General features: G+C 41.5%; 2 protein-coding genes across 3 annotated transcripts; one reads left to right on the plus strand and one right to left on the minus strand.

Moving 5' to 3' along the window:
- Positions 1-2,106: 2,106 nt before the first annotated feature.
- Positions 2,107-6,270, minus strand: LOC106082054 (uncharacterized). Of its 2 annotated transcripts, none has more exons than XM_013244362.2 (3): positions 5,730-6,270; positions 3,075-3,241; positions 2,107-2,882 (listed from the first exon to the last, which is right to left on the minus strand). In XM_013244362.2, exons 1-3 carry the CDS (start codon positions 5,857-5,859, stop codon positions 2,286-2,288), a joined length of 894 nt encoding a protein of 297 aa, XP_013099816.2. In that variant the 5' UTR covers positions 5,860-6,270; the 3' UTR covers positions 2,107-2,285. The 2 variants fall into 2 exon arrangements, with proteins under 2 accessions (XP_013099816.2, XP_013099815.2); XM_013244361.2 differs by having other exon boundaries at positions 5,257-5,810.
- Positions 6,271-7,293: 1,023 nt separating this feature from the next.
- Positions 7,294-16,062, plus strand: LOC106085099 (angiotensin-converting enzyme-related protein). The gene is made up of 6 exons (XM_013249136.2): positions 7,294-7,758; positions 7,839-8,406; positions 8,817-9,529; positions 9,593-9,948; positions 10,652-10,824; positions 15,842-16,062. Exons 1-6 carry the CDS (start codon positions 7,711-7,713, stop codon positions 15,859-15,861), a joined length of 1,878 nt encoding a protein of 625 aa, XP_013104590.2. The 5' UTR covers positions 7,294-7,710; the 3' UTR covers positions 15,862-16,062.
- The last annotated feature ends 644 nt before the right edge of the window (positions 16,063-16,706 follow it).

The following is a 16,706-nucleotide window of genomic DNA, read 5'->3' on the forward strand; positions in this document are numbered from 1 at the left end:
ACACGAGATAATTATGAGCACCACGCGAGTCAGAACTCCTCGGAACTGAGCTCTTATTTGTGTGATGTTCATGGGAAGCTCAGTTGAGAGCTTCCGGACGCGTCCACAGATTAGTGGAATTGAGTGCCTGATATAGACACCTGATACGCCTGTGATACTCAATGTGAAAAGGCGTGTTACTGGCGCCTTTAAATAACATCGCGCGATCGGTCCTATGGTTCATTATGTCTCCCTCGAAAAACGATTCAAAAAGCTCAGGAAAACACTGATAAAATTTACGACGGCACAATGCTGGCGAATAGGGATATTCACTCAGCTGCCATTTCAAACGCCTATAGGGATTCTTGACTATAGTCAAGAATGGCGAGAAGATAATTTAGATAAGGAAAAAGGTGTTCGTTTAGCCATAATCCTCCACTCCACATTTGTCTCAATTTTGGCTAATAAAGTACAAATGCGCTGTAATTAATCGTTTTTATTTGTAAATAACTTCATTTCATGTTGCCCCTTTAACAATGCTCTTTAAATCCGGATTTAATGGCTCGATCATCTGTTTTCTCTTTATAACATCAGCTGACGAGAGCCTTAACTGGGGATTTAATGAGCAGTGTAAACGGGGTTACACATTTTCATTTATAGTTGCAAGTAAAAATTCTCCAATGCCTATTGTGTCACCCTGTTACGCAAAGAAATTTTCATTGGAGTTGTGTACTTGAAAACCAAATTTTCGTAACGGTACCGGTAACGAAAATTTCGTTTAGGATATGTCAATACATATCTTATGGTAACGAAAATTTCGCCAGAGGTGCATATTGCGCTTATGATGTGATTACCACGGCACCAGGCAATCCCATGGTAGCCGGTTGTACGTACGGGATTGACCCGATTAAGTCCTTTATCGGCAAAGTGCTGCGCCTGAGTGCTCAACATACTGTTACAACAATAACATCCACATCCACAGGTTGCGGATTGTGGAATGCTCTCTTGCACAAATACTGAGTGCCTACGATGCTCGATATGTCAAGGCGGCTTATTTGCGCCTTAAAATAACCAATGGCCACCCTGTTCCCACAGCGATCGGTCGTCCTTTGGACTAGAACGAGCTTAACGAAGGTCGCCCCCTCCACATGAAATTAATTTCAAGGGGAAATGGTTGTTTTGTTGGGCGGTACTCAAGGCGGATTTAATAAGGTGGTCTCACGCGAACAGCTGTTAGCATCCGGCCAAGTTTGACAGTATTAAGATGTCAGATATTTGTTTGCATTCTCTTTGTCTTCTTTTTTGCATGTTCTCTGGCCATGTACGCACACGTATACACACAAATTTGTTTACGTGTGTTGGCAAAACGACGATCAGCTTGATGACAAGATGGCGGATTGCACCATATGATTTATGGTTGTTTGTCAACGAGACCACCTTAAATTGTTTCGCCATAGGCGGTACTAGGGCTTGGGCCTTCAGGAACTTAAAATGGACTTTCGTAAAAAAATTTGAACTGTTTTGCGATTATCCCCGATGTTGTAGCCGTATGTCTATATGTGGAGGTGGCGATTCTCGTCTAGCTCCTATAGATAAGTAAACTCGTTCTGGTCCAATGGGCCAATCATCGCGGGAACATTATGGCCATTGGCTATTTAAAGGCCTCAATAACTCGCCTCGTCATATCGAGCATCGTAGGCACTCAGTATATATATATATGCAAGAACGGTTGCCGCCCGGCCTCTCACTTAGACTTTCCGCTCGATACCGCTGATAGTCCGCGACAGCAATTGCAGCTAATCCGTATGGAGCATTCCAATTTCCGCAACCTGTTAACGCGCCCGGTAGCTAAGCTTCTCGTGTTAATAATGAACACCATCAACCCCATGGCAGCCGGTTGTACGTATCAGGTAGGCCCGATGGAGTCTTTCATCGTTGTCGCCTCAGTGTAACACACTGCTACGTCAAAAACAACATGAACTCCACACAGATCGGAGCTCAAAGTTATTGCCTTTGTGGTGCTCTTAGTTATCCAGTGCCCCATTTTTCCTCATTATTTACAATGAGAACTCTAAAATTTGTTTTTGCAAATATTGCCCAAAAAAAAAGTTTCAAAATAAAAATAAATTAAACACAAATACAAAAACTTTAATTGCACCAAAAAAATTGATTAATAAAAATCTTAATAACAATTATCAAAAAAGAAAAAATACATAAAAAGGATAAAAGTATAAAATTTGTTTTAAAAAAAACTTTACTATCACAATAATTACTATTCGTGCTTAATATAGTTTGTATCAACAGTCTTAAATATTTTCAAAAGTTTTTTGTTGTCCCAGCATGGGAATCTGATCAAATGTCTTTTTGTTTTCATTGGCATATTTGTAAAAATGTTGGCCATAACGCAAAATGATTTGCGCCAATATTTGAACATCCCTCTCGGCTTGATGAAGATCTCCACATTGGGCATCTTCAAATAACGCTTCATATATTCTACCCAATTTATAGCTGTAACGTTCTATATGGCCAAAATCTAATTGGCGTTTTGATTTGTTTTTAAGCATGTTATCGGTGTGTGCTGTATTCGTTTTGCTTGGCTTAGGCACAGAGTTTTTTTCACAATTCACTGCACGTGTTGGAGTTGTTTCATTGAGTGTTTGACGACTTAAAGGAGTCTCTTCTATTGTGTCACTATTGCTACAATTTTTAGTTGCTGGGCTTGTGTTCTCATCACATATTTGAGTACTCAAATTGGGATTGTTGTTCTCCATTGTTAGTGGAGTTTCCTTATTTTCATTTTCCTTAATATTCTCTTTACTTGGCTGCAAGGGTTTTCCCAAGAATTTATCAATTTCCCGTAAAGCATAATATGAGTCCACCCAAAATATCTCAGAGGGAAAGTTCTAAAATGTAAAAAATGAGTATGTTTTATGTGGAATGCAAAAAATTACAGAAAACCTTATGGATTAGGAAACTAGAGGAAGAAATTAGGCACGGGCTTCTTCATTCACTGTAACAACATGGCCAAGCCCACAATCGTCATATTTTGATAGGTTTAACCATGCCAATGTTATACAGCTCGCGGTTCAACTTACCCGATTTAACTTTTCATAAACATGACGCAAAATACGATAATCATGGCCCCAACCATAGTGGGCCACCAAACAAATTGGCTTGTCCAAACGACTTAAAAACTTTAGTATACAATCTGCAGTGTCATCATTGAAAGGCGGTTCATTTTCCAGCATATAATTATCTAAACCTAAAATGCAAATAGTATCATTTGAGAAAAAAATGGCAAGTTATAATATAGTTTAGGTTAGGTTCAAAAGAGGGTGCAGATTATTAATCCGCCCCATGCCACTATGGACATGCAATTAAGGCAGTAGCTCGTAGTCCTATGTGTCCCGTTATGATACCAATAGCTATACTGACCTCCTTCTTGCTTCCTTTCAGAAATATCCTCGTCTTCCCACGATTTGGATCTCCCATAGGATTTTCGCTATCCTACCGACCGTTTCGCTGTTCCACAATGTTGCATGCGTATTCGTCGCCCACTCTCTTAACTTGGACTGCGTCGACGCGAAAGTCTTCGGGTTAATCAAATTTATTGACGGCAGTCCTCTGGCCTTCACGGCCAAATCGTCTGCCCTTTCATTTCCCCTTACTCCGTTATGGCCCGGCACCCAAACGATGCGGATTTTGCCATCCTGAGAGAAGGCGTTAATCTCCTTCTTACACTGCAAGACTGTTCGTGACCTTTACTTTTAATGTCGGTAAAGATGTTCACACTCGACGTCCTCGCGTTAGCACCACACCACTTCACGCATCGCCTGGATCTCCGCCTGCAGGACCGTATTATGGTCAGGCAGTCTAAAACAGACCTCAGTCCCTGGGTTCTCAATGTAAACCCCCAGGCCCCACTGTCCTCTAGCTTTGATCCATCCGTGTAACACGATCTTCCAGATGGCAATATTAGGGTTTCGTCAATTCAAGACTGTACCGATGGCAGCAGTGCCACGCACTTGACTTCAAGGTTCTAGGTATCCGATCGGAAACCTCTTCCCGTCCTTCCAGGTTTTCTATCGTCGCCTTAATTATACCGCGATGGTATGAGCTGCTCCCATCCTCAATCCATTCTCCCATCTCCTTAAGTCTCATAGCCGCAGTGGCTGCCTCACATTTAATCTATATGTCAATAGGTCGGATATCTAGAATTGTCTCCAGTGCCTTTGTAATCGTGGTCCTCATCGCTCCGCATATGCCAAGACAACATGTTCTCTGAACCTGTATAGCAGTCCACAAAACTACTGAAGCGTAAGTAAGTATTGGTCTAATCACGCTCCTATAGAGCCTGTGTACTATCTTTGGATTCAAGCCCCATTTCGAGCCTACGGCCCGTCTACATAGTGCCCAACATCTGTGTACCTTCTCAGTACGCTCCTGAAAGTTGACACTTCCAATTCAGTTTCCTGTCCAAGATCAAACCTAAGTATTTGACCTTGTCAGATATCGAAATCGTCTTATTGAGGAAACGTGGTGCGTTAAATTGGCCCACCTCGTCTTCCTCGTGAACAGACATATTTCAGTCTTCTCTGGGTTAACATTGAGACCTCTGGGTCATATGCCATATGCAAGACCCTATCGGCCCTTCTGCATAGCTCGTTCGGATCCTTACCTCTTAGAAGTATTATAACATCGTCTGCGTAGCAGACGGGTTAAAATCCCTCCTCAGTCAGCATCCGTAATAGGTCATTTATGGTGGTCACCCATAAGAGTGGCGATAAAATGCCCCCCTGCGGCGTCCCCTGTGCCACTTTCTCCCTTATATTTGTGCCATGAGACTCGCAATTTATCCACCTGTTCCTTAGCATATGGTTTATCCAGTCTCTAAGTACCGGGTCCACCCGGTACTGTTCTAAGGATTGGATCAGTGTGTCGCTCCGCACATTGTTGAAAGCCCCCTCGATGTCAATGCATTCCGCCAAAATGTACGTTTTGGCATCGAAGGACTCTTCTATTTTATGCACAACCTCGTGCAGGACAGTGTCCACCGACCTTCCCTTGATATAGGCATGCTGTTTGTATTATTTGAGAAGTTATAATATAAGAAGAAACAATAAAAAATATCTTGGGATATGGCCAATCTAAACTGTATATATGTATATTAGAGCCCTAAGTATATTATCAACCTCCGTCTGAATATGGCTGAACTCATTATAAATATTTTTGTTTTTATTATGAATCACATAGGTACATACGTACGATTCTACATACCGGTTCTTGTATTGGCATTAATTCTCCTCAAAGGATTAATCATCAAATTGAGTTTGTGCATGGCCCTTGGTAATGTTGGCGTCTTCATTTTTTCACTTCCATTGATGATTTTGTTTTCCAAGTATTTGGCGGCAATAGCATAACAACATATTTCCGTTAAGGAACATTGATTAAATTGAAGTTGGTGATTGTCATTCACTTCAACATCTAATATAACAAATGTTTTAATTGATTCCGATTCCAGTAACGAAGACATTTCCAACAACATTAAATAGGAAATGTAAAGTCTTGAATTATGCAGAAGATAGGTAGGAATATTCAAAGATGTAGTTCTAATTTATTTCCAGTGTAGGCTCCACACCAAATATTAATTAAACATTTTACACTTTAGTAAGTTTCGTTGTGGTCCAGGCGGGCGGCCACTTAGTTTAACTTCTGAATGCAAATTGTGATTAAATAGCATATTTATTTACATTTTATTTCATTTAATCCATGCAGAGCAAGCACACACAACAGGATACAATACAAACTAAAAGCAAAACTTGCAACTTGTTGTGGAATTTCACAATTGTAATTTTCGGGGCTTTCCCTTGGGGTTTCCATTTCTATGATCAACAAAAGATATAAACAGCTGTTTCTCAATAATATTATTTAATCGAGAGCCCTAAATCAATCTGTCAGCGTTTGCGTTTGTCGAAAATTGTTTAAAAGCGTAAGCGTTCAAACACAATCTAGTCGAATGTCGCAATGCGTCTGCAAATCGAAAATGAGGTAGCGTCATTAGCACAACAACAAAAATCTACCCCCAACGAAACTACCCTGAGAGGCAAGGCGGATTTAATAATGTGGTCTCAAGCGAGCTGCTGTCAGATTTTTGTTTGCATTCTCTTTGTTGTTATCTTCCTTCTAGCACATTCTTTGCTCACGTATGCACACAAATTTCTTTACCTGTGTTGGCAAAACGTTGATCAGCTTGATTGCAAGATGGCGAATTGCACCATATATTGGGTTGCCCAAAAAGTAATTGCGGATTTTTTAAAAGAAAGTAAATGCATTTTTAATAAAACTTAGAATGAACTTTAATCAAATATACTTTTTTCTAAAGCAAGCTAAAAGTAGCAGCTGATAACTGACAGAAGAAAGAATGCAATTACAGAGTCACAAGCTGTGAAAAAATTTGTCAACGCCGACTATATGAAAAATCCGCAATTACTTTTTGGGCAACCCAATAATCTGTGGTTGTTGTATAAATGAGACCACCTTTAATTGTTTCGCCATGATTAAGAGCCATAGCACACAAACAAAGAAAACGGATATAAAAGGTGGTCTCACGCGAGCAGCTGTTAACAGCCGCCCAGGTTTGACGGTATGAAGATGTCAGATTTTTGTTTTCATTCTCTTTGTTGTTATCTTCTTTTTCACATATTCTCTGCTCATGTACGCCAACATATAACGACAAAACAGTCATTATGCTAGTCAATCTACGGTAGAGCTTAGCAAATGGTTATTCTCCAATTAGGCTCTGGAGGAGGGGTTCTTTAAGAGCCTTGGCTTCGGTATCCGGATCACTCTGTCTACTCCCAAGATGGTCAAAAATTGACGTTGAACAACTTTGTGAATCTCTTCGTGTCAGTCACTATTACGTCAACGAGCTCACGTCATCCCTTCTACTTGGATTCAAAAGTTACTTAACAGTAGACACAGCTTGACGATACCATTGGTCTAGTGTTTGCGGTCAGTTTGGTCAGTTTTGTTTCCTGGATTGTAATAACGAGACCCGGGGAATTCACATCGAATATGCCGAAATTGACTCCCTCATTGTCGTCAAGCTACACCACGATAGGATATGTAATCATCTCATGCAGCGGTTACACTTCACTGACACCAACCATTCACTTCCTACACTTTCTAAAATCTTTGCTCTATAATTTTCATCAGCTGACTCTACCTTATCTAAGTGTACCCCATATACCAACCCTCATGCCTTGCCACATTATTTGCTAATAAATGTCATTGCCGAAATTCTGTAGTGTTATTGACTATGGTTTTATATCTCAGAAGGGGCCAAACACCAAAAAGATTGTTAATGGACAAATTTCGGTCTTAAATAATAACCTTTTGTGCCTTTTATTTTATTCAACTTCGTTGTGGACTTAGTCTATTTTAATCGAAAGCCTTAGACTTGTATATCGCCCTCAGTTAAACCGGTCTCAATACAACTGATAATTATTAGCAACTGCATACCGGCTTTTGCCGTTCAAATGAACAGAAATAAACAAAAATCGTTTGCTTGATAAGCAGGTTGAATATTTTGCAAGCCTAGCATTACCATATCACCCGGCATTGTGAGTGGTGATAAGATTGGAAGACGACTGCCGGCTTTTGGTACGATTCTCAATTCAATCATCTTAGAGCTAAGCTTTAATAGCAGTGACCATAGGAGGTGATATCAAAATGCGACACTTCATTTGGATAGGGTGTTTGACCCTACTTTCTTTAAAGGTAAGTTATTACATTTTTCGGGCACAATACGTAACCACTCGAACACTCAACACAATCTAACTTTGCCTATCTTTTTTTAGCTTTTTAATCTTGCTTTGGCTGCGCCAGATTCTTGTTCTGCTGAATTTCCAGAAATTCAAAAATTCTTCGAAAACCAAGGAGAGCTTTTAAGGCAACGTAAACATCTTGAAAATCTGGCTGTTTACGAATACAACACCAATGTAACCGAAGAGAATCGTTTGCATATGATTGCCATAAGTGCTCGCAATGCTTTGGAGAATGTTAAAGCCGTCCAATTGGTGCGGAGTCACCATTATGAGGAGATTGCAGATCCATGTATAAAAAGGTTGGCTCAATACTCTTCGGAAATAGGGGCAGATATTTTGGATGCCCATGACTTTGATACATTCCAAAATGCCATCAGTAAAATGCAATCAAATTATGCCAGCACCAAAGTGTGCTCCTACAAAGATGCCAGCGATTGTAGCTTGAGTTTGGAACCCCATATACAGGAGCGCCTTTCGAATAGTCGTGATCCCAAAGAGCTGGCTCATTATTGGAAGGAATGGCACGATAAGGCTGGAACACCAATGAGAGAACATTTTGCTAAATATGTTGAGCTGATTAACAAAGCAGCCAAATTGAATGGTAAGTCCGTTGGAGGGGAAGTGGGATAGGAGCATGCACCCCATGGGTCAGTGGTGGGCATATTAACCCATTTAAACCCTATTTCCAAGCCCATAAGCGTATGTTCTTGTACACGTAATAATGTGCAATAAAGTGTGTGTATTTGCCCCCTATGAATCCCATGGCAGCCGGTTGCACGTACCGGATTGACCCAATGAAGTCCTTCATGAATTTAAAGTCCGTTGTAGGGACAAAAACCCCCGTGTGGATTATAGTATCTGAATCCATATTGCATGGATTGAGATACTTGTCCATCTGTAAGGATTTTTGGATTCTGAGGGGTCCATGGATTTATTTTGATTCCTGTTTCTAGGGTTAAAATTGAAGCGACATTCAATATTAAAATCATTATTTTATCTGTTTCCATACAGGTTATGCCTCGAATGCTGAGTACTGGATTCATCACTATGAAGATCCCAATTTTGAGAAAAATTTAGATGCGGCTTATCAAGCCATTTTACCACTCTATCGCGAACTACATGGCTACGTTCGCCAACGCCTTTTGAATCACTATGGACCTGAGGTAGTGGCTGCCGATGGCAATATTCCCATGCATCTTCTGGGCAACATGTGGGGTCAGCAATGGGATCAAATCATAGAACTGCTTAAACCCTACCCCAATAAAGAGTTTGTTGATGTCACTGCGGAAATGAAAAAACAGGGCTACACTGTTAAGAAAATGTTTGAGTTGGGTGATGAATTTTTCCAGTCCTTGGGCATGCGTGCCTTGCCACATTCATTTTGGAATTTAAGTGTTTTGGAAAAACCCGAAGATCGTACCATTGTGTGTCATGCCTCTGCTTGGGATCTTTATGAGGATAGTGATGTTCGCATCAAAATGTGTACCGAGGTAGATACCTACTATTTGTATGTGGTACATCATGAGTTGGGACACATTCAATACTATTTGCTATATGAGAGTCAGCCAACTGTCTTTCGTGATGCACCCAATCCAGGCTTTCATGAGGCTGTAGGCGATGTTATAGCCTTGTCGGTGTCCTCGCAAAAGCATTTACATGCCATTGGTCTGGTGCCAGAGCCTGAATTGGATGAAGAGTCGCGTATCAATGAATTATTTAGAACGGTGAGGGGCTTGTCCATCTATATTTGGTGTATAAGATTTAAATTACACTTTTTTTGCTTTCAGTCCTTGAAAAAAGTTGTCTTCCTTCCTTTTGCCTATATAATGGACAAATATCGTTATTCAGTTTTTCGCAATGAATTCAAAGAATCATCCTGGAATTGTGCCTTTTGGCAAATGCGGTCCGAGTATACAGGCATTGAGCCCCCAGTACATCGTGATGATAAAGATTTTGATCCTCCAGCAAAATATCATTTATCGGCTGATGTAGAATATCTGCGTTACTTTGCTGCTCATATTTTCCAATTTCAGTTCCATAAATCATTGTGCCAAAAGGCTGGACAATATGAAGCCGGAAATCCACACAAGACATTGGACAATTGTGATATTTATAAGAGTAAAGAAGCTGGTCATGCTTTTAAGTAAGTTATAAAAAAATGAAAATTCTGTAAAATTTTAAACTTCACAAAATTTAAATTTCGAAAACATTTTCCACGAAAATTAAATTGTGTGCTGTTGTTTAATGTTCTATTTGTAAGAGAATTGAAAGTTCATAGTTTTGATATGTTTTAATTCCGATATTTTGGTTAACATTGTCCAAGCGTTATCAGGCTTGGTAACATTAAACAAAAAAAAAGCCTTGATAACGGTTAGATGAAGGCCGCCGAAACATCGGATTAAAATGAAATTATTGGGTTGCCAAAAAAGTAATTGCGGATTTTTTAAAAGAAAGTAAATGCATTTTTAATAAAACTTAGAATGAACTTTAATCAAATATACTTTTTTTACACTTTTTTCTAAAGCAAGCTTAAAGTAACAGCTGACAGAAGAAAGAATGCAATTACAGAGTCACAAGCTGTGAAAAAATTTGTCAACGCCGACTATATGAAAAATCCGCAATTATCTTTTGGGCAACCCAATATTATTACGAATTTTTGTTTCTTATAAAATCAGTTTCCCAAATTTTCTTAAAAAAATATTTTTGTGTCAATTTAGTTATAACTAGAATTTTATCAAAAATTATAAAAAATAGGCATATTTTTCTTAAAAACCCAACAAAAATTTTGATAACATTTTCTTGGAAAATTGAAATAACAAAATTTATTTCTTATTCTTTATTTTTAGACACTTCCTATCAGCTGGCAGTTCTCGTCATTGGACTGAAGTTTTAAAAGAGTTTACCGGTGAAACTATCATGGACCCTTCGGCTTTACTGGAATATTTCGAACCCTTGCGCGTATGGCTTAAAGAGGAAAATCGCAAACAAAAAGTGACTGTTGGATGGGGAAACACAGACAGTAAGTTATTAAGAACAACAATTAATAACAAAACCGGTCGAAACTTGTTTATCTACCAACATGATTGCTACCCTCTACCGAGGATTAGGACTTAGGCATTGTAAATTGTAAATTTTGCCCATGAACATTCCACTAAGGAACAGGAGCAAACTTCTCACATATCAATGAGTGCAGTCCGATTTAAGTTTAAGCTCAATGATAAGGGGCCTCCTTTTTATAGCCGAGTCCGAACGGCGTGCCGCAGTGCGACACCTCTTTGGAGAGAAGTTTTACATGGCATAGTACCTCACAAATGTTGCCAGCATTAGGAGGGGACAACCACCGCTTTAAAATTTGTTTTTCTGATGGTCTCGCCAGGATTCGAACCCAGGCGTTCAGCGTCATAGGCGGACATGCTAACCTCTGCGCTATGGTGGCCTCCTAGGACTTAGGCATTGCCTTATAGAACTTCGCCGCTACAGATAGACCTACGAAATTCATTATAAAGCGACCAACGATTACCCGAGGACAGTACAGAAACGGAGATCCTCCCCAGTACATAGGGTTACCCCTTTCCTCTCGTGCTAGAGTTGGTGGCTATCGCAATTTTCTCACTAGCATTCCAAACGTCTCACATATCAATGAGTGCTGAACGATTCCAGATTAAGCTTAATGACAAGGGACCGCCTTTTTATAGCTGAGACTGAAGGGCGTGACGCAGGGTGACAAGTTTTTATATGGGTACTATGCCGTTTACATGGCTTAAAATGTCGCTAGCTTAAGAACAGGAACTACCACAGGCGTTCGGCGTCATAGGCCGACATGCTAATATCTGCGCCATGGTGGTATCTACACTCTACCGTAAAGTATCCCCCTACATTACAGGTGTTACGATACCACGTGGCGATTACCTTCGAAACTAGTCTCAATAACTAGAAAGCGCCTTAGCGATTATTGGGGGAATTAAGCAAGTTCTTGCCACAATCAATGGGGCAATGCTGCGGTGGACTTCTCTGGCCAATTACCTGGTGCTCATGACAGCCGGTTGTATGTACCGGATTGACCCGATGGAGTAATTCATCGGCAAGGGCTGCCGCCTCAGTGTACAACGCACTACTACAACAACAACAGCAACCCCGGCACGGTATAATTACGAGCATCACACAAGCTGGAACTTTGAGCCCCAATCTGTGTGGTGTTCTTTTTTGTCACGAGAAGCTTAGCTGCGAACTACCGGGCGCGTCCACAGGTTGCGGATAGTACAATGCTCCATACGAGGAGCTGCAACTGTAGTCGCGGACAATCAGCGGTATAGAGCGGAGAGTCCCAGTGAGAGACCGGGTGGCAGGTTCTTGCACAAATACTGAGTGGCTATCGATGCTCGATATGGCAAAGCGGGTTATTGGCACCTTTAAATAACCAATGGCCACCCTGTTCCCGCAGCGATCGGTCTTTGGACTGGAACGAAATTGTTCATCTACGGGAGTTTAAAGAGGATCGTCACCTCCATATGAAATGTGGCTACAACAACAACAACAACTAATGATTCTAGGTTGAATGAGGCATCAGGGCAGGAGTCTATATAAAGCAACTAGGGAATCTAGAACGGCACTCAGCGTGACTCAGGCGATCTTGAGGGCACCGAATTAACTCTTCACTGAAGACTTTGAAATGGTTTCCCGGTCGAATTATCACGGTACACGTGGACAGTCAAGGGTCCTTAAGACGCTGACATCAGGCGATGTGGGGTCGAGACTAGTTAAGGTATACAGGAAACATTTTTGTATCGGGGAATGAGGCGGCTGAAATGGTAGCCCGGAATCGACCGGTGATGAGTATTGTCCTTGCTATCGAATCCGTGAGCCCACTGCTGTGCGAGCTTGTTGGTGGGATAGGCGATTTCTAGGATAACAAAGCAGAGCATGGGATAATGCTCAAGGTTTAGTGCTAGTTTTTTGCAGAGGACAACCCACACCAATGTGTCTCGATCGCTACTGAACTGTACTGAATCATAAATTCACCCTTTGGTCAACTTTTTGGTTGGGTAAGAGCTTTCTATGACAATGACATGTATAGAGCATGAACTTTTACTATGTGGTGCAGGGTGGGCAAGTTTTAGGGACCGATATTTTCAAGGAGTAGAAACCACCTCAGTTGCTTGCTAATATGACTACGTTATTTGCTGGGTTGCCAGGGCCATAAGGCCGAATTTTTCAAGAAGGAGCGCTGCAAGTATCTTTGCTGAGATACCATGACCTTGGGCCAGGAGGCCATACTGGCCATTGCAATGGCAGGCCTTTGACATTACTCTCATCTCTGAGGGAGGCAGGCTTTTGAAGGTTTAATGGGTAGCAGTAAGAGTTAGAGTTATCACCTATTACGCCACTGTCCTCCAATTGCCGGGAGTAGGCCCAGGATTATAGGTGAATACTTTTTTCGTATCTGGACTCTATTAAGGAACATCGTCTTCACTGAATCGAGATTGTCCTCTGGCTGTACGAAAGGTTGATCGACCCTATTCTGACATATGCATTGGAGTTATGGTTGTTGTTGTTGTAACAGTGTGTTTTACACTAAGGCGACAGCTCTTGCCAATAAAGGACTTCATCGGGTCAATCCGGCACGTACAACCGGCTACCATGGTATGGTGTAAGGTGGTTGTTGTTTTTGTAGCAGTTTGGTGTGTTCTATCTTTCGCCTTCTTGATGCTATTGAGTGTCAAGATCCAGGAACTCTGCGATTAACATGGGGTGCGACCAGTGGGATCTGGGTCTGAGTCGAGTGAGTCTGGCTGGGCATCTAAACAGGTGGCATGTGTCTTGTGGTCCCTAGGCACAATCGGAACATACATCTTGCACATCGGCATCAATCCATGCTCTGTAGGAGTTAAGGCGGCTGCATCTGCCGGATCGTAATTGAGCCAGAACTAATCTGGTTTGCCGGTGGAGGTCAATTTCTTCTGGTGCAATGGGAGACGGTCGTCCTCCAAGGACTTCATTCAAACGGTAGCTATCGTGTCTGCATGAATGTTGTCTAGACCTGCTGGATATGCCGCTTGATCTAGAGGTTCTCTCTTGCAGCGCTGAACCTCACGCTCTAGATCATGTAGATCTACCTTAAGTCTTCGTGGGCGGTGGATATCTATTCACAAGATGATGATTTGAATGGTCTCTGCGATAACAGCCCAAACGGTATAGCTTGGACAGCATGTAGTTATGTCTTCGCACTGGTAGGATCTTTGTCTCCTGATGTTGGTTGTCCACTTGAGAACTGAGGAGATAGCTCGTCGCAGTTCGAAGGGTGACATTCTGACAAATCTGAATATGATATCACTGCGTGTCATAGAGCTGGCGAGATCAAATTGGCGCTGCTTAATTTACCACAGATCGTCCAATTGCTTTATACGTGCTCAGCAAGGTTTCTTTGCCAGGATAAGATTGGTCTAGGATAGGATGGGTACAGGTTAAACAGTTAAAACAGAATATCAAAAGTTAAAACAATTAAACAGAGATATTACCCCGTCTTGGGGTGATATCCACAAATGGCTGGCGACCACTTAGATAATTCGCGACCCAGCGTTTCAGGCCTGGCTGGAGGGACGTGTTTGCGATGTCCTCAAATAGTATGGTGGCTGTTGTTGTTTTATCAGTGTATTGTGTGTACGCTGAGGCGGCGGCCCTTGCCGATGAAGGACTCCATCGGGTCTATCCGGTACGTACAACCGGTTGCCATGGGATTGGGGTAATATGGTTGTTGTTATTGTTATAGCCACATTTCCATGTGGAGGTGGCGATCCTCGTCCAGCTCCTTTAGGTGAGCAATCTCGTTCTGGTCCAAAGGACCGATCGACGCGTGAACAGGGTGACCATTGGCTATTTAAAGGCGCTAATAACCCGACTTGCCATATCGAACATCATAGGCACTTAGTATTTGTGCAAGAGCCGGTGCCGCCCGGCCTCTCACTGACACTCTCCGATCGATATCGCTTTCCGCGACTGCCGTTGCAGCTACTTGTATGGAACATTCCACTATCCGCAACCTGTGGATGCGCCCAGTATCTTCAAGCTAAGCTTCTCGTGATAACAATGAACACCACACAGATCGGGGCTCAAAGTTCCAGCCCTTGTGGTGCTCATAGTTATCCCGTGGCGTATGTGTAGTATGGCGAAGAGGAAGTGTAGTGAGAAACATTCCAGCAGGTCCAACGGACATATTATCTATTTTGGTGCTTTGAGAATATCAAGGATTGAAGGTATGAGCAGAGAGCACCATCGTCGGAAAATCGATATGACCACAGGGGGACGAAATAGAACGGCAGAGGTTTCGAACGGTATAACTTAGACGACAATTAAAGAGGAATTTGAGCAAACAGCATAAACCCATCGAGTATGGATGTCTACATTGCAAATCCAGACAACGAGCTCTTCTGATCATTTCAGGTTTCTCGAGTCCCAATATGACCCATCCCATTAGTCTTTCGAATGCTATCGCAATTTCAATCGACGAACGGATAGACGGAGGACTTTGAATTTTAAGATCAGAGACTCTGCCGTATGTGATATAAATTTATGTCTAAGCCGAGGCACTGCTGCCATCGGCACAGTCTTGGATTGACGGAACCCTAGTATTACCATTTGGAAGATCATGTTACACGGATGGATCAAAGCTAGAGGACAGAGTGGGCCTGGGGGTTTACATTTAGAACCCAGGGACTGAGATCAGTTTTAGACTGCCTGACCATAATACGGTCATGCAGGCGGAGATCCGGGCGATCACGGAATGCGTGAAGTGTTGTGGTGCCAACGCAAGTAGCACGGAATTCCTAACTTAAAATTTTGTTTTTAAAGGTTAGTTTCTAGTTTTTAGAGCACACAACAAGCCGATTACTGCCTTAGGTGTATGTCCATGGTGGCATGGGGCGGATTAATATCTGCACCCTCTTTTCGACCTATCCTATGCCTAAGTTTTCCTTATAAGTCTGCTTATTGACAAATTCTAAAATAATTGTTTTTTCTTATTTTTGTTTTTGTTCTTACAGAGGTTCCTCATTCCTGTTAGCCTGCAGTTTGCTTCCAATCACTTACAATGTACTCGAATAAATTCTATTTTAATATAAATCGCATATTAAACCGGTGCGAGCGGATGTTTTAAGAATTTTTATTTTAAGGTTTTTCTTTACTTCCATAATTGCGTCAACTTTTTTTTAGAATTTAATGTTTTGCACACTTATTGAATTAAAATAAAATTGTCAATGAGGAACACCTGATCTTTTAATTTTTAACACAAGCAATGCAAATCTTTCAATGGTTCACACAGAGTCATTGTGCTTTTGATTCATAAGTAGATATTGCCAGCCAGATAATAAGCCAGCAATTGCTGCTTGAATAGTTGTAGGCGATGAACGAGCCATTAGATGGTCCTTAGATTCCCGCTATGGTAGTCCTGAATCACACCAGGGCTGCGGAGTCGATCGGAGTTCGGACCATTGAGCGGGAGTCGGGATTTAGTTAGGAGTTGAGCATGCTAGCTCGGACTTCGAACCGATCTCCGACAACGGCTTAATACTCCGGCTAGACTTCGCAGCCCTGATTCACACTAGGCAATTTTGCTGCAATCTTCAATGTATACGAGATGGAGAGGCAAAGGAAATGGCTTCCTTATCACTTACCTCAACTCTTTTTTTTCTAAGAATAGCTTTAAGTATGATTGCTTTTTTTGAATCAGGACCTACCTTAAACGTAGATATTGATAAAAATGTTATTAAATTCTTAATTCGCTTATTTTCACTTATTGCAAAATCGCCATACAATCAACTTCTTCACCCTCTTTGATAATTATCTTGCGAGACATGGGGATTTTTAGAGTTTCTTGGATTAATTTCCGCAGCAGTATTTCAGTTAATC

The sequence above is a fragment of the Stomoxys calcitrans genome, chromosome 3, assembly GCF_963082655.1.
Source record: "Stomoxys calcitrans chromosome 3, idStoCalc2.1, whole genome shotgun sequence".
NCBI classification, from domain to species: Eukaryota; Metazoa; Arthropoda; class Insecta; order Diptera; family Muscidae; genus Stomoxys; species Stomoxys calcitrans.

What these genes read in the sequence shown, in the direction of transcription:
- LOC106082054 (XM_013244361.2), bottom strand. Translation starts at nt 5,524, where the DNA reads ATGTTGTTGGAAATGTCTTCGTTACTGGAATCGGAATCAATTAAAACA. An exon ending in TAATGCCAATACAAGAACCG is followed by an intron (nt 3,242 to 5,256) that starts GTATGTAGAATC and finishes TTTGCATTTTAG; the next exon opens with GTTTAGATAATTATATGCTG. An exon ending in TTTATGAAAAGTTAAATCGG is followed by an intron (nt 2,883 to 3,074) that starts GTAAGTTGAACC and finishes TTTACATTTTAG; the next exon opens with AACTTTCCCTCTGAGATATT.
- LOC106085099 (XM_013249136.2), top strand. Translation starts at nt 7,711, where the DNA reads ATGCGACACTTCATTTGGATAGGGTGTTTGACCCTACTTTCTTTAAAG. An exon ending in GAAGCTGGTCATGCTTTTAA is followed by an intron (nt 9,949 to 10,651) that starts GTAAGTTATAAA and finishes CTTTATTTTTAG; the next exon opens with ACACTTCCTATCAGCTGGCA. An exon ending in TGGATGGGGAAACACAGACA is followed by an intron (nt 10,825 to 15,841) that starts GTAAGTTATTAA and finishes TTGTTCTTACAG; the next exon opens with AGGTTCCTCATTCCTGTTAG.